The 18,187-nt window shown below is 32.8% G+C and overlaps 4 protein-coding genes across 4 annotated transcripts in view; 2 read left to right on the top strand and 2 right to left on the bottom strand.

Moving 5' to 3' along the window:
• Nucleotides 1–18,187, bottom strand: part of LOC111682478 — a 32,560-nt gene that overhangs the window by 6,974 nt on the left and 7,399 nt on the right. The gene's annotated exons all lie outside the window — the stretch shown is intronic.
• LOC111679635 lies at nucleotides 1,880–2,523 on the top strand. The gene has a single exon (XM_023441219.2). It carries the CDS (start codon nucleotides 1,921–1,923, stop codon nucleotides 2,467–2,469), a length of 549 nt encoding a protein of 182 aa, XP_023296987.2. The 5' UTR covers nucleotides 1,880–1,920; the 3' UTR covers nucleotides 2,470–2,523.
• Nucleotides 6,450–7,007, bottom strand: LOC111679634. Its single transcript, XM_023441218.1, has one exon. It carries the CDS (start codon nucleotides 7,005–7,007, stop codon nucleotides 6,450–6,452), a length of 558 nt encoding a protein of 185 aa, XP_023296986.1.
• On the top strand, nucleotides 15,457–15,948 carry LOC111679633. Its single transcript, XM_023441217.2, has one exon. It carries the CDS (start codon nucleotides 15,457–15,459, stop codon nucleotides 15,946–15,948), a length of 492 nt encoding a protein of 163 aa, XP_023296985.2.

The following is an 18,187-nucleotide window of genomic DNA, read 5'->3' as shown; positions in this document are numbered from 1 at the left end:
TCTAGTTCTGTTCTAGTTCTGTTCTAGTTCTGTTCTAGTTCTGTTCTAGTTCTGTTCTAGTTCTGTTCTAGTTCTGTTCTAGTTCTGTTCTAGTTTTGTTCTAGTTGTATTCTTGTTCTGTTCTAGTTCTGTTCTAGTTTTGTTTTAGTTGTATTCTTGTTCTATTCTAGTTCTGTTCTAGTTCTGTTCTAGTTCTGTTCTTGTTCTGTTCTAGTCCTGTTCTAGTTCTGTTCTAGTTCTGTTCTAGTTCTGTTCTAGTTCTGTTCTAGTTCTGTTCTAGTTCTGTTCTAGTTCTGTTCTAGTTCTGTTCTAGTTCTGTTCTAGTTCTGTTCTAGTTCTGTTCTAGTTCTGTTCTAGTTCTATTCTAGCTCTGTTCTAGTTCTGTTCTAGTTCAGTTCTAGTCCTGTTCTAGTACTGTTTTAGTTCTGTTTTAAATCTTTTATAGTTCTATTCTAGCTCTGTTATAGTTCTCTCTTTTAGTCTTGCTTAGTTTTTTTCTAACGCTTTTCTAGTTCTAATTTTGTTTTGTTCTGTTTTACTTCTGTTCTAGTTATGTTCTGCTTTAGTTCAAAAGACTTCTCGATTACTCTATTTACTTAAAATATCATAAATTACAGCTTACAAAAGTTGTTACAAATTCTTCTCAAAATGCAGACAACAAATACTCTTCAAAATTCCAAGAACGCTTTTTAATCTCTTGCGTAATCCCCTGCAACAACTTGACCCAAAGAAAGATCAATGTCATCAATTTTCAAAAAAAAAGTCAATTTCAATAACAAAATTTACGAACACAATATGTTTTATTCACTACTTTCACCTGCTATTGAAACGCCCCTCAATTGATACGAATGATTAAAAAAATACAATAAATTATAGTAAATGATTAAAAAGTTATAATAGAGGGAAGACTATAGACAAATGTAACATATTGTGAGAAAAAGTGATAAGAGGGGATGGTCTCGTCATGACATTATAGAAGAGTATAAAAATCAAAAAACTGTGCAACTCAGCAGGGTGCAGGATAAGTGGAAACAATAGAAGATTTTTAAAAATAAAAATATAATTGTTTTGAAATGGTTGTTAAAGTGAAATGTGTTTTTTTTTTTTTTGAAAATTTAAAAACTAAATGAAAAATTAATTAGTTTTCATGCCTAAAAACAATATATATCCTGGAGAGTGAAACAATAGAAAAGGAATGTTTATAGAGAATGACATTGAAAAAGGTTGTCTAGAATAGACAGAATGCAGAAACAGAATGAAGGCGTTTAGCGAAAGAGGAATAATTTATGAAAACTTGGAAAGAGATTTTCTCCAATTGGCTTTACCTGGACAAGAAAAAACATAGAAAAAGGATGGAATCGATCGTTATATGAAACGGCCAGTGCGATGGTTCTACCTTATTTGAAAGTGATTTTTTGAATCATTTCCTTTCTAAAGCTGAATCTTTAAAATGTTTAATCGCCTGTCGCTTCTATTCTGGCTTCGCTTTAATAACAGTTAGGTAATAAAACAAACAATTAAATCCCAAATTCTCGGCATTACTCCTTTGTAAGACCCCAGACAATTGTCTGTTTGTAAAAGATTTACTCAAATCCCCTGACAATAAACAGATTTTAAAGGTGAAAATTGTTTATTTTCTCTAAGAAAAGAATAGAAACGAAACACTTAAGACAAGTTGATAAATGTCAAATTGATCGCACAAACTAATGAAAAATCCACTACCTGCTAGACGCACCACTATACTATACGAGAGAAAAGAGAATAAAAAAGAGAACCTTCCACACAGCAAGAGATTAAGCAGACAACTATAAAAGCCGAGAGAACATTGGGAAACAGCACCAGTCTGCCTTCAGCCAGCAAAACAAATACATCTCTTAAAAAACTCAAAGAATTACTTTAAATCGAAAAACTATTAGAAAAATGGCTCCTTCACAAATGGAAAATCAACAAGAACAAACTTTGGGCCAAGGATACACCCACAAGAAGTTCAACTGCGGTTATTCACACAAAAAATTGGGTCTGCGCCTTCGGCAACGTGAGCAGGAAAATAAAGAAAATCTCTCGCAACCACAAAACCAACAAATGAAAGTGAACAAACCCTCCTCTAAAGGACTCTTTCGTCCTTATGCCTTAGATGAAAACAACACTCCCAGAAAACGTAAACTTTCCCAATCTTCTGAAGAGAATTACTCCACACCCATTAGTACTCCTCAAACCTCACCATTATCATATCAACAATCACCACAATTTGGACTAACTGCTAACACCACAACCCCTCCTCAGACTTGTCCTTCACCTGCCTTGAGTCCCAATTCGTACACCATGCGTTTGCAAAGACAACGTGCTGCTCTCTACATGCGCTATTTGACTCAAATGCAACAACAACAGCAACCTGCTGCTCTACAAACTTCAATTGGTTATCCCATGGGTTATCCCAATGTTACAGCTCCAATTTTCAATGGCTGTTAAATATTTTGGATGGAAATCAATCCGGAACCCAAATTGTTAATTTGTTGTTTAAGTTTGTAACGTGATAAATGTTCTTTAGAAGAATAGCTGTAGTTTTTAAGTGTTATTTTTAAAATAGAGACAAAAGACTTATTTATTTATAGAAACCCCCCCCCCCCCAAAAAAAAAAAAAAATATATAATGAAAATTATTAAAAAAAGAAATATTCCAATGGTGTTTTAATTTAAAAAAGGAGGTCTAGAATTACAGTTCAAGCTTAGTTAAAAGGCTCCTTCCAATACAGTTCAGTTCACAAAAAAATAAGTAGAAATTAAGTACAATTGAACTAGAGCTTTACTGGAATTGAAGTAAAACTTATTACTTATTCCCACAATATGTTACTTTTCTCTTTCTCTGTCATTCCCTTTTAATCGTTTACTGAATTTTTTTCAAATTTCCTCAAGATAAACTTTCTTGAAGACTGTCTTGAAAAATAACTAGATAAGAACTAGCAAAGAACCACAACAGAACTAGAACAGAACTAGAACAGAACTAGAACAGAACTAGAACAGAACTAGAACAGAACTATAACAGAACTAGAACAGAACTAGAACAGAACTAGAACAGAACTAGAACAGAACTAGAACAGAACTAGAACAGAACTAGAACAGAACTAGAACAGAACTAGAACGGAAATAGAACAAAACTATAAAATAATTTAAACAGAACATAAATAGAATTAGAACATAACTAGAAAAGAACTAGAGCAGTACTAGAACATAACTAGAACAAAACTAGAAGAGAACTAAAACAGAACTGTGCTACCTAAACCTTCTAAAGAGCTCAATTAAAATATCTTTAATGGGGAATCAAGCTAAATCTGGAAATTTACTATCGAGAATTTTGAGACCATTGATAACTTATATTCGTCTTATCCATTGCCACATATAAGCAAGCATCACTTGGTATTTAGATTTAATCATGATTTAATGAAATATTAAAGAGAAACAAAAAATTCCAGGACGTCGTGTTCTTAAATAAGATTAAAATGATGTAGCTGAATGCTATCTTAGATTTCAGCTGATCGTTTCGTTGTCTAATTTGCAGGGATTATTAAAAAGTTATTGAATCACTTTAGAAAAATATTACATTTCACATAAATTATCTACATCTATAATCCAGTAGAATCCTCTCTAACTGAATTCTCATTAAATACCACTCCTTTCTTCCTTCGGAAGATGACACTTCGAAAATAATAAAACAGAAATAACAAATAAGAACGAATGCAACCACCTTTTTTATTCAAAACAATCCCTAAATTATTTATTGTTTTTTTATCCAAACACATTTTCCTTTATCGTAAGTAAACATCAAGATTGTTTATCTTGAGGGAATGACAAAAGAATAATAATCAAAATTTTTTGCATAATCATCTAAGTAAATACTTCCGTTTAAGAAATAATTTCCTTGGTTTTCTATTAAGGAAATGTGTCATATGTTGGACAATAGTTATTAATATTCATGGACTGTATTGAAATAATTGAAAAGGATTTTCAATTGAAACGGAATATTAAATAACACAAGTTAAAGAGAGTTTTGGTGACAGCTGCTGTAAAACGTGTTAAGGATAAGGTAAAGGAATTTTCTATTTTTTTTAATAGGGACAATGAAAAGTAAATCCAATTTAAAATCGAGTCATGATATGTTGAGAAAAATCAATATGCAATTCATGCATTTGCTGTAACTGACTAAATTCTTCTTATTTAACCAGCAGTTGTGTCAACAAACATAATCTGAAACAATTAATTAATTTAATCAAATCAAACCAATTTAATTTTGAAACAACAAAAAGAGTTAGTATAGGAAGATTCTTCCAATGATAAAATTTTAGTTAAAAATTGGTATTACTGGGAAATTGACTACTGGGAATTGAGGAAAGCTGATAAGGCTTTCGTAGAATTTATATTTAAACATCTTGAGAACTTCAAACTTTTCAGCGATTGAACTAGAACAGAACTAAATTAGAACTAGAACAAAACTAGAACAGAACTAAATTAGAACTAGAAAAGAACTAGAACCGAACTAAATTAGAACTAGAAAAGAACTAGAAAAGAACTAGAACAGAACTAGAACAGAACTAGAACATAACTAGAGCAGAACTAAGAGATCGAAAAATTCTTAACATACATATATGTTTATAAAAAAGAAACCACTAAACTTACAGCTTTATTTTTTTTTATTTGATTCAAATTATTATTACAATTTACAAAAAAAAAATATTTTTATAGTTTTAATCACTAGTGATGAAATTTTGAACCCTTTTCGGAAACCCTTCCATTAACGTTTTTATAGTGCTTTCTGTCACTTTGCTCGAACATGTAGTCCATCTCCGTTTAAAATCTACCACAATTTTGGACACCTTTTTTGTACTCTTCAATTCTCTTTTAACAAGAGCCCAATATCTCTCCACTGGCCTTAGCTTCGGGCAGTTTGGAGGATTTGCCTCTCTTGGTACAAATACCACATTATTGTTCTTGTACCACTCAAGGGCTTATTTACCATAGTGACAGGATGCCAAGTCAGGCCAAAAATAAGTGGACACATTATGAAGTCTTATGAATGGAAGCAGCCTATTTTGTAAACATTCCTTCATGCAAATTTCGGTATTTATAGAGCCCGTTGTAACAAATGATTGGCTTCTTTTGCCGCAACTGCATATTGCTTGTCATACAAAGTACTTTCTGGGAAATTTTGTCTGCTTTTGGGTCCTAAACTTTTCTTCAACATTCCCTCGAGCATCAGCAACATAAAACTTTTGAACTGGAAAAATCTGCCAGAACATACGTTTCGTCATCCATTATGCAGCAAGAATATTTTTTTTATAAAACTTGACTTCAATTTCCGTGCTCTGTTTTTGGCCTCTAAATTTTTAGCAGCGTTCCTGTCAGGAACTTTTTGAGCCTTGTATGTTTTTAAACCTGCATTAGCTTTAACTTTTCGTACCAAATAGTCCGAGCACTAAGCTAACCGAGCTGCTTTCCTACCGGATGTGTTGGGAGCTCTTTTGAAAATGCGTTCTATTTTTTTGGCTTTAGAAACATCATGTGGACCATTCCTTCTACCTGAACCAGGTTTTCTATCAACTGACAAGTTCTGTTTGGTAACATTGGAAACAGTTTGACGGCAGACCTTTGTATGCTTGGCCAACTTTTTGTAAGACCAAGTTGGGTTTAGTTGAAAATATTTAATAATTTCAGTACGCACTTTTTTCTGGTCACTCATTTTAATCAGATTAACAAAAAAATTAATATAATTGACATTACACATAATAACTGACATGTTTTTCAAAGGTAACTTGATAAAAAAAAAAAAAAAATCAAATAATACTTTGGTTGAAAAATGTAATGAAAAACGTGTGTTAAGAATTTTTCGATCTCACTCCTTAGAACACATCTAGAACGGAACTAGAACGGAACTAGAACAGAACTAGAACAGAACTAGAACAGAACTAGAAATTAACTAGAACTGAACTAGAACTGAACTAGAACTGAACTAGAACTGAACTAGAACTGAACTAGAACTGAACTAGAACTGAACTAGAACTGAACTAGAACTGAACTAGAACTGAACTAGAACTGAACTAGAACTGAACTAGAACTGAACTAGAACTGAACTAGAACTGAACTAGAACTGAACTAGAACTGAACTAGAACTGAACTAGAACTAGAACTGAACTAGAACTGAACAAGAACAGAAAAGAAATAGAACTAGAATTGAGTAAGAATTTTTAATAATTTAGCTTTTAGAGTAAAAACGGCATTAAGATATTTGTATTTTAAATTATTTTCCATATATTTTTTAGGGGATTTTCTATAAATAAATAAGTCTTTTGTCTCTATTTTAAAAATAACACTTAAAAACTAAATCTATTCTTCTAAAGAACATCTATCACGTAACAAACTTTAACAACAAATTAACGATTTTTGAGTAAATTCCCAAATTTAGAAACCATTGAAAATGGGAGCTGTAATATTGGGATAACCCATGGGATAACCGGTTGCAGTTTGTACAGCAGTGGGATTTTGTTGTTGCATTTGCATCATATAACGCATATAGAGGGCAGCACGTTGTCTTTGTAAGCGCATGGCATAGGAATTGGGACTTAGGGCGGGAGATGGACAAGTCTGAGGAGAGGATGTTGCAGTAGCTGTTATCCCAAGTTGTGATGATTGCTGCTGATATGAATATGATGTTTGGGCTGATGTGATGATAGGTGTGTAATAACTTTCCTCTGACGATTCTGATGATGTAGAGAGTTTACGTTTTCTGGGGGTATTGTTGTTATCTAAGGCATAAGGACGGAAGAGTCCTTTAGATGCAGGTTTGTTTGATTTGACTTGATCACTTTGATTTTGCGAGAGATTTTCTTTATTTTCCTGCTCACGTTTTCTGAGACGTAGACCCAATTTTTTGTGTGAATAGCCGCAGTTGAACTTCTTGTGGGTGTATCCTTGGCCCAAAGTTTGTTCTTGTTGATTTTCCATTTGTGAGGGAGCCATTTTTCTGCTGATTTTTAGTTTAAAATTAATTTTTTGCTTTAAAAAGTGTTGTGTTTGTTTTGCTGGCCGAAGGCAGACTGATAGTGTTTGTCAATTTTCATTCGGCTTTTATACCTGACTGCTTGGTCTCTCTCTCATTTTAAGGCTCTCTTTATAACGCTCTTTTCTCTTGTCCTTTGATGTTCGACGTTGAAATAAAAATTCTCTTCAAGGAGTTTACTTATACTTAGATGGATTCACATGAAAAATGCACTTATTGCCTTGATTCATTTTCGACGGTACAAAGGATAGGTCAGAAGTGGAATAGCATTTTAACTAGAACTGAACTAGAACAGAACTAGAAAAGAACAGAACTAGAACAGAACTAGAACAGAACTAGAACAGAACTAGAACAGAACTAGAACAGAACTAGAACAGAACTAGAACAGAACTAGAACAGAACTAGAACAGAACTAGAACAGAACTAGAACAGAACTAGAACAGAACTAGAACAGAACTAGAACAGAACCAGAACAGAACTAGAACAGAACTAGAACAGAACTAGAACTGAACTAGAACTGAACTAGAACTGAACTAGAACTGAACTAGAACTAGAACTGAACTAGAACTGAACTAGAACTGAACTAGAACTGAACTAGAACTGAACTAGAACTGAAGTAGAACTGAACTAGAACTGAACTAGAACTGAACTAGAACAACTAGAACAGAACTAGAACAGAACTTGAAAAGAACTAGAACAGAACTAGAACAGAACTAGAACAGAACTAGAACAGAACTAGAACAGAACTAGAACAGAACTAGAACTAGAACAGAACTAGAACAGAACTAGAACAGAACTAGAACAGAACTAGAACAGAACTAGAACAGAACTAGAACAGAACTAGAACAGAACTAGAACAGAACTAGAACAGAACTAGAACAGAACTAGAACAGAACTAGAACAGAACTAGAACAGAACTAGAACAGAACTAGAACAGAACTAGAACAGAACTAGAACAGAACTAGAACAGAACTAGAACAGAACTAGAACAGAACTAGAACAGAACAGAACTAGAACAGAACTAGAACAGAACTAGAACAGAACTAGAACAGAACTAGAACAGAACTAGAACAGAACTAGAACAGAACTAGAACAGAACTAGAACAGAACTAGAACAGAACTAGAACAGAACTAGAAAGAACTAGAACAGAACTAGAACAGAACTAGAACAGAACTAGAACAGAACTAGAACAGAACTAGAACAGAACTAGAACAGAACTAGAACAGAACTAGAACAGAACTAGAACAGAACTAGAACAGAACTAGAACAGAACTAGAACAGAACTAGAACAGAACTAGAACAGAACTAGAACAGAACTAGAACAGAACTAGAACAGAACTAGAACAGAACTAGAACAGAACTAGAACAGAACTAGAACAGAACTAGAACAGAACTAGAACAGAACTAGAACAGAACTAGAACAGAACTAGAACAGAACTAGAACAGAACTAGAACAGAACTAGAACAGAACTAGAACAGAACTAGAACAGAACTAGAACAGAACTAGAACAGAACTAGAACAGAACTAGAACAGAACTAGAACAGAACTAGAACAGAACTAGAACAGAACTAGAACAGAACTAGAACAGAACTAGAACTAGAACAGAACTAGAACAGAACTAGAACAGAACTAGAACTGAACTAGAACTGAACTAGAACAGAACTAGAACAAACAGAACAGAACTAGAAGAAAACTAACTGAACTAGAACTGAACTAGAACTGAACTAGAACTGAACTAGAACTGAACTAGAACTGAACTAGAACTGAACTAGAACTGAACTAGAACTGAACTAGAACTAAACTAGAACTGAACTAGAACTGAACTAGAACTGAACTAGAACTGAACTAGAACTGAACTAGAACTGAACTAGAACTGAACTAGAACTGAACTAGAACTGAACTAGAACTGAACTAGAACTGAACTAGAACTGAACTAGAACTGAACTAGAACTGAACTAGAACTGAACTAGAACTGAACTAGAACTGAACTAGAACTGAACTAGAACTGAACTAGAACTGAACTAGAACTGAACTAGAACTGAACTAGAACTGAACTAGAACTGAACTAGAACTGAACTAGAACTGAACTAGAACTGAACTAGAACTGAACTAGAACTGAACTAGAACTGAACTAGAACTGAACTAGAACTGAACTAGAACTGAACTAGAACTGAACTAGAACTGAACTAGAACTGAATTAGAACTGAACTAGAACTGAACTAGAACTGAACTAGAACTGAACTGAACTAGAACAGAACTAAAATAGAAGAGAACAAGAACAGATATAGAAGAGAACTAGAAGAGAACTAGAAGAGAACCGAACTGGACTACAACAGGTGATTTTATAAAACTTTTATTACTCAAAGGACATTATAATTAAATATCATTAGATTCATTTATAATCCGGAAGTAGCCATAAAATAATTTTCATACTTTTACACAAATATAACATATTTTCCAAAAATTTCAAAACCTTTAACAATTGGTCATGGTGCAGGATGAAATCTATATATTTTTTTTATTTTTAATGCATTACAGTCTGTGTAATTTAATTTCCAAAAACCTTAATAGAGTTTGTAACATGATACCACTTCAGCAAATGAAATGTATATTTGATGATTAATGACAATTGTCAGACAATGGCATTGTATCTAATAGATGTAACACATTTTGTAAGCGGCATATCCTGTTACTTTCTTCCAAAGACTTGATGATCAAACAAAATGATAAGTGTGAGGTCTGTAACTGTCGGATCGTTTACTCTTGGGAATGGCTAAAGAGAGATAGTGTTAGGGATTGACTGAAGGGAGAAATGACAATGACCTTTAAATGTTTAGTATTTAATAGTTTGTCTATAGTTACTGTTATTGTTGTTGTTGTTGCACATCATCAAGATTTTAAAATCTTTTAGTTTTACATGCGGCGTCTAAGTGTGTGTGTGTTTTTTTTTTTCAAATTCGTCAAAATCCATATACCGTGAATAAACAGCAGGCATTTATTGTTTTCTTATGGATTGAGAGTGTCTGTGTGTAATAAAGTGTGACCTGATCCTTTAAGGAAAGTACTTAAAAAATATTCTAAACATATTTTTATGATCGATCTTCTAAGAAATCCGAAAAACACCATGAAATTTCTAGTTAAGATTAAATCAGCATAAAGTTTTTAAAATGATCCTTAACAAAGGACATTTCTGAAGGTTGGTAGTAGTTTGTTGTTTTGCCAATAACGATGTAAAAGGATACCGAAGTAAAAGAAAAAGTACCTGAACTTAAACATCCTTGGGTAATTACCAAGAAAACATTTGTCGCTCTTTTTTTTTTCTTGCTCTCCTTATCTCTATAATCCTCTTCTAGTGTTCGTTTAGTGCAGATCCCTTTTCATTTTATATTTGTTTTGCCTGTAAACTGATCCCTTTGTCTAGAAGTGCGAAATTAATGAATGAAACAACAATAGATTCTTTATGATCAAGGAGTTGTGTCATATGGATTTACAATTGTTTGTCGTGATCAGACAATAGATCATAAAACATGTTCTCTAACAATGCTCGTTTTATGGTCGTGTGCATGGAGAGGATTTAAATAGATACACATAGAAAGGTCGTTTATTAACATGTTGTCAATGCCAAATCTCTCTGTTTGATAGGCAATGGTCTGTCAATTCCATGCTATCTAACTGTGTGCGGGATTTTGAGAATTATTTTTTGTTTCTCTATTTCCAAATCTTTAAACAATAGGTTAATGGTTGCCCTTTCTTGATTGTCACATACATGTTTAATATGAATTTAATAATGTTGACATTATAAGAGATAGAGAGAAATTTCTTTAAATTTCTGCGAATAGGAAAGTTTATTTATGACAAAACGCGAATTTTATTTGTTAAATGTTCATGTCCTTGATTAAGGTAAAGTCAAACGATCACAATTAAAATTAGTTTAGGAAAAACAGTCAAAAACAGGAAGAGAGAAATTGTTAAATTTCCTGGAAATATAATTAGTTGAAGGAAATTAAAGCGAAAATATAGTGAAATATTTTAAAATTTCGATTTTTTTGTTCAATGAAAAAAAGTTAGCTTTAAAAATTTTAAAGAATTTCAAGGAATTAAAATGCATTAAAGATAATATAAATGGATAGATAGATAGATAGATAGATAGACAGTTCTAGTTCAGCTCTAGTTCAGTTCTAGTTCAGCTCTAGTTCTGTTCTAGTTCAGTTCTAGTTCAGTTCTAGTTCAGTTCTAGTTCAGTTCTAGTTAAGTTCTAGTTAAGTTCTAGTTCAGTTCTAGTTCAGTTCTAGTTCAGTTCAAGTTCAGTTCTAGTTCAGTTCTAGTTCAGTTCTAGTTCAGTTCTAGTTCAGTTCTAGTTCAGTTCTAGGTCAGTTCTAGTTCAGTTCTAGTTCAGTTCTAGTTCAGTTCTAGTTCAGTTCTAGTTCAGTTCTAGTTCAGTTCTAGTTCAGTTCTAGTTCAGTTCTAGTTCAGTTCTAGTTCAGTTCTAGTTCAGTTCTAGTTCAGTTCTAGTTCAGTTCTAGTTCAGTTCTAGTTCAGTTCTAGTTCTAGTTCAGTTCTAGTTCAGTTCTAGTTCTAGTTCAGTTCTAGTTCAGTTCTAGTTCAGTTCTAGTTCAGTTCTAGATCAGTTCTAGTTCAGTTCTAGTTCAGTTCTAGTTCAGTTCTAGTTCAGTTCTAGTTCAGTTCTAGTTCAGTTCTAGTTCAGTTCTAGTTCAGTTGAACTGAACTAGAACTGAACTAGAACTGAACTAGAACTGAACTAGAACTGAATTAGAACTGAACTAGAACTGAACTAGAACTGAACTAGAACTGAACTGAACTAGAACAGAACTAAAATAGAAGAGAACAAGAACAGATATAGAAGAGAACTAGAAGAGAACTAGAAGAGAACCGAACTGGACTACAACAGGTGATTTTATAAAACTTTTATTACTCAAAGGACATTATAATTAAATATCATTAGATTCATTTATAATCCGGAAGTAGCCATAAAATAATTTTCATACTTTTACACAAATATAACATATTTTCCAAAAATTTCAAAACCTTTAACAATTGGTCATGGTGCAGGATGAAATCTATATATTTTTTTTATTTTTAATGCATTACAGTCTGTGTAATTTAATTTCCAAAAACCTTAATAGAGTTTGTAACATGATACCACTTCAGCAAATGAAATGTATATTTGATGATTAATGACAATTGTCAGACAATGGCATTGTATCTAATAGATGTAACACATTTTGTAAGCGGCATATCCTGTTACTTTCTTCCAAAGACTTGATGATCAAACAAAATGATAAGTGTGAGGTCTGTAACTGTCGGATCGTTTACTCTTGGGAATGGCTAAAGGGAGAGATAGTGTTAGGGATTGACTGAAGGGAGAAATGACAATGACCTTTAAATGTTTTAGTATTTAATAGTTTGTCTATAGTTACTGTTATTGTTGTTGTTGTTGCACATCATCAAGATTTTAAAATCTTTTAGTTTTACATGCGGCGTCTAAGTGTGTGTGTGTTTTTTTTTTTCAAATTCGTCAAAATCCATATACCGTGAATAAACAGCAGGCATTTATTGTTTTCTTATGGATTGAGAGTGTCTGTGTGTAATAAAGTGTGACCTGATCCTTTAAGGAAAGTACTTAAAAAATATTCTAAACATATTTTTATGATCGATCTTCTAAGAAATCCGAAAAACACCATGAAATTTCTAGTTAAGATTAAATCAGCATAAAGTTTTTAAAATGATCCTTAACAAAGGACATTTCTGAAGGTTGGTAGTAGTTGTTGTTTTTGCCAATAACGATGTAAAAGGATACCGAAGTAAAAGAAAAAGTACCTGAACTTAAACATCCTTGGGTAATTACCAAAGAAAACATTTGTCGCTCTTTTTTTTTTCTTGCTCTCCTTATCTCTATAATCCTCTTCTAGTGTTCGTTTAGTGCAGATCCCTTTTCATTTTATATTTGTTTTGCCTGTAAACTGATCCCTTTGTCTAGAAGTGCGAAATTAATGAATGAAACAACAATAGATTCTTTATGATCAGAGGAGTTGTGTCATATGGATTTACAATTGTTTGTCGTGATCAGACAATAGATCATAAAACATGTTCTCTAACAATGCTCGTTTTATGGTCGTGTGCATGGAGAGGATTTAAATAGATACACATAGAAAGGTCGTTTATTAACATGTTGTCAATGCCAAATCTCTCTGTTTGATAGGCAATGGTCTGTCAATTCCATGCTATCTAACTGTGTGCGGGATTTTGAGAATTATTTTTTGTTTCTCTATTTCCAAATCTTTAAACAATAGGTTAATGGTTGCCCTTTCTTGATTGTCACATACATGTTTAATATGAATTTAATAATGTTGACATTATAAAGAGATAGAGAGAAATTTCTTTAAATTTCTGCGAATAGGAAAGTTTATTTATGACAAAACGCGAATTTTATTTGTTAAATGTTCATGTCCTTGATTAAGGTAAAGTCAAACGATCACAATTAAAATTAGTTTAGGAAAAACAGTCAAAAACAGGAAGAGAGAAATTGTTAAATTTCCTGGGAAATATAATTAGTTGAAGGAAATTAAAGCGAAAATATAGTGAAATATTTTAAAATTTCGATTTTTTTGTTCCAATGAAAAAAAGTTAGCTTTAAAAATTTTAAAGAATTTCAAGGAATTAAAATGCATTAAAGATAATATAAATGGATAGATAGATAGATAGATAGATAGACAGTTCTAGTTCAGCTCTAGTTCAGTTCTAGTTCAGCTCTAGTTCTGTTCTAGTTCAGTTCTAGTTCAGTTCTAGTTCAGTTCTAGTTCAGTTCTAGTTAAGTTCTAGTTAAGTTCTAGTTCAGTTCTAGTTCAGTTCTAGTTCAGTTCAAGTTCAGTTCTAGTTCAGTTCTAGTTCAGTTCTAGTTCAGTTCTAGTTCAGTTCTAGTTCAGTTCTAGTTCAGTTCTAGTTCAGTTCTAGTTCACTTCTAGTTCTAGTTCAGTTCTTCCGTTCCGTTTAGCCCATCTTTGATTTCTATTTAAATTTTGATCGGTTTTTACACTCGGAATTAATTTTTGGGTTTCCTTTGATTCTAGTTGTAGTTGTGTTTTCTTGTGTTCGGTTTTTTTATTATAGGCCTTAGAATAGTTATAAAGAGTAGAGTTTATAAACAGAATTTTATTTAAAACTATCATCTTAGGATGTAGATGTTGAATTTCCTTGAAATTTATCTTCTAATAATGATGTTGATTTTCGATTTCCTATCAGTTAATCTTCAATAAAATTCTATTCCATTTTTTATATAGAGATCTTTTTTGCAATGTAAATTTTATGATCACATTCAGGATATTGATCATTTTTTATAAAATCTTCTGGACACTAGAACTTTTAAAGATTTATTTATCTTGAAGTTATAAAAAGAAAATTTCCATAACAATTAAATTTACCCCCTAGTTAGGCATATTTTTCCCTCGATCACTTTTCCTAAACCACTTAATTTTCTTCGTGTTTTTGGAAAAAACCCAAAAATGTGTTAAGCGTAAAAAATTTTGCCTGAAACACACGGCAATTAAACATCAAGGACTAGAGCCGTGTAATAAAACGTTTCATGGACGAGGATCAGAAGCAAGAAAGCAAAACTAATATGAAGATCACTACAGCTACAGCATGTTTGCTAATTACTTACAAACACATTGCGGTAAGGATAAGATTGGTCTTTTTATTTCACGAAAACTAAAGAGAATTTAAAGCAAAAGAAAACTGATCTTAAGACGAGGCAAGAGCCGACAGTTAACGATTAAAAGTGTGCAAAATTGATTAGAAGCCGGCAAAACACTAGAGAGGGAGAGCGTTTGAAAACAAAAGATCTTACAAACTCACACATACACAGGTAAGTAAGTCCGTTGAAACAGACAAATTAATAAGGGAGAATGTTAGAAATTTGAAGCGCCTTGGGTGTTTAGGTAGCCGACAGCAAACAACAGTTAGGTAATGATTTAGGAAAGCAAATATGTTGCTAGAATGAGGGATTCATATTAAAGCGTAGCCGGATTAAGTCTAGTCATAAACAAAAGGATTTTGAAATGAAAATTTCAATCTATTGTTAAGACAACAAAAAAAGGTGTAACGGTTAAGAGAAAATACAAAAACAAATTTAACCTTAAGTTAATGATAATGTAAGGATTTTCTAAAAAACATGAACGACATATGAAAATTGATCCTAGATTAAAGGAGAAGATATAGAAGGACAGACAGACAGATGGGAGGACAGACGGATGCATAGTTTGAAATTTTGCATACCTAAGGCTCGTCGTAACGGCTATAAAAGGTTGAGCAAATAACAGAACTAACAACATTCACTCATCACAACTCAAACAGTAAACATCTTATTTGCAAAACAACTTTGTCTTCAAACATGGCTCCTTCACAAAATCAAACTATGGAAACTTTAGAATATACCCACAAGAAATTTAACTGTGGTTACTCACACAAAAAATTGGGCTTGCGTTTGATGCGTCGCAACAGTCAAGAAGAAGAGGAGGAGTTGTCACAACAATTCCCACAACCTGCTACTAACTCATCCAACAACTGCTCTAAACCCAGACTCTTTCGTCCCTATGATTTGGATAGCAGCAGCAAAACAATAAAACAGAAAACTACTTCTACAACAACAACTCCTCAAGCTTCTCAAAATCCAGCAACAACCACAACACCTAATCACTATATGGAATATTATGCTCTACAACCCACTGTGCAACAATCTCAAGAACAATATGCTCTTAAATTGCAAAGACAACGTGCTGCCCTCTATATGAAACATGTTATGCAATTCTATGAGAATGGCAATGGCTGGCCCTCGGTACATCCTAATGCTATTAATAATCCTGCCTTCTATCCTAATTGCTAAAGAGAGTGAGAGAGAAAGAGCAAGTTATCAATTACATTTAAATATAAGAGTCTAAAGTCTAGTGATATGTTCTTTGAGAATATGAACATTTGTTGTTGGTGTTTTTTATTTATTATTAATTATATTTTTTTGATATAAAATTAATTTATTATTATTTAGTTTTTAAGTTAAAATTTTCTTGATTACAAATTATTTTTAAAATATATATGATCGATAAAAAAAATTTTTTTTGGTGTTTTGTTAAAAGAAAAAACAAAATTTTGGATTTGTTTGGATTTGATCGTGGGTGCTAGAAGAGTTGCCTTCCTATCTCGTAAACTATGGAAGATATCATAAGGAAATTTAGTATAATTTTAACTGAGGTTATTGCCAAGGAATGCAAGTTCCCCAGTTTCAGTGGAACTCAATCCAATGGAAATATATATTTGTATATACAACTTTTACCGATGAGCACATTTACCCTTTTTCTATTTACTCAATAGTGAGAGTTTTCTTCAAGCCCCTACAATGGTACTTCAGGCTTGACTTTGCCTCTGCTTAACCAAAAAAACACACTAACTTAGTGTTGACCACGCTATTACGTTAATGAAATGGTTCTCTTATTTCGCCAAAACAAATATCTGTTAGATCCAAGAGATAAACCTCAACCACAGTCGCGTAATATATCATAATATGACAACTGTTGAGATATCAATGAAGAAACGAAGACTTCCCCGAAATAGTCTTCGTTCACACTCAGAATCAGAAAAAAATCATCCATGGAATGACAGACAACTACCAAATTTAAACTTGACAATTATTTGGCCGTCAATAAGACCTACTAAAGAATGGGTGGATAAAAACCCAAGTGTTCAGTTGGGGATCATATGAAGTAAAGTAGGCCTTACACCCATACAGTCTTACGATAAATTTGCTAAATCCTGCGAATATTGCATGATATTATTAGCACCCAGAGATTTAAGGCGATGCAAAATGATCGGCGGCGCAAGCGTTTTTGGTCATCGGTTTAGAAATTGGCTAAATACTATTCCGAAATACATGCTTTATGAGCAGCTACGCTTAGGACTGCTTAATCTTTTGTGACGAAAGAAGTCACCGGCGGTGCGGCTTGTAAAATATTATCGGCGGCCAGCCGCCGCCAATTTGAGCAATCACAGACTAGAATCCCTGTTAGCACAACCCCATCCAGCGGTTGTTATATGAAATATATGATGGAGTTTGTGGTTTTCTTATAGTCCAATAAGTTCATATCGGTCCATTTGTATTTTGTCTGTCTGCAAATATAAGATATTTTACACACATCTGGCTCAAATCTTGTCTTTCATTTAAGAGCCCTTACCGCATCTTCCATTTAAGAGCCCTTACCGCACGCTTTGACCAAAAGTTGGTCCTGACCATGATATACTTATAACTGTCCAATATATAAGAACAATTCGCCTTCAGATATGAACCGACCGATCGTGAATGTTGCCAAATATATTAACGCCCATTGGCCAATAATCGTATTTCACGTGAAATATCACTTTTTTGTAGTGAAAAATATCCCCTGTTTTAAAATTTCTTTATAAACATTGAACAGCTGTTCCACACAAAATCAACTATTGTGAATGAATTGTTCACAACAAGTTCACGATAGCAATTTTCCTTTTGAGAGAAATGAAAATTTCAAGGGAACAAAATTTTCACTTCTATTGGCGATATTACATATGGAATGACATCAATATTATCACTTATCACTGCAAAGACAAATCACCAGATTATTGATCCTATCTCTGTTGTGGTATTTCTATTCAGTGCATTTAATCCTAATCAAGCAACGGGTATCAGTCAGATGGACTGTTAATTTTGACTACTTAAAAAAGGAGAGAATTTAGTGTTAACTGGAATGTAAAGCAAACTAAAGGAATCTTTAAGGATACAAGTCAGGATTCTTTTGTTTAACGACAGAAACTCTACTAAGAAGTGAAAGTTTCTTTGGATTAGAATCAATCTAACAGCCATTGTTATTGACGAACTTATTAAGCATCGTGGTTAACTAAGTATAACGAATATGAAGTACAAATACCGCGTGTTTACTATGAATACATCTAAATGAGAAAGAACCATTATAAAATTCTCTGCAGACTTGCGGATTCTATATCTATCTATCTATCTATCTATCTATCTATCTATCTATCTATCTATCTATCTATCTATCTATCTATCTATCTATCTATCTATCTATCTATCTATCTATCTA

This window comes from Lucilia cuprina, chromosome 2 (genome assembly GCF_022045245.1).
Source record: "Lucilia cuprina isolate Lc7/37 chromosome 2, ASM2204524v1, whole genome shotgun sequence".
In the NCBI taxonomy this organism is placed as follows: domain Eukaryota; kingdom Metazoa; phylum Arthropoda; class Insecta; order Diptera; family Calliphoridae; genus Lucilia; species Lucilia cuprina.
This window is presented reverse-complemented; position numbering and strand designations above follow the sequence as displayed.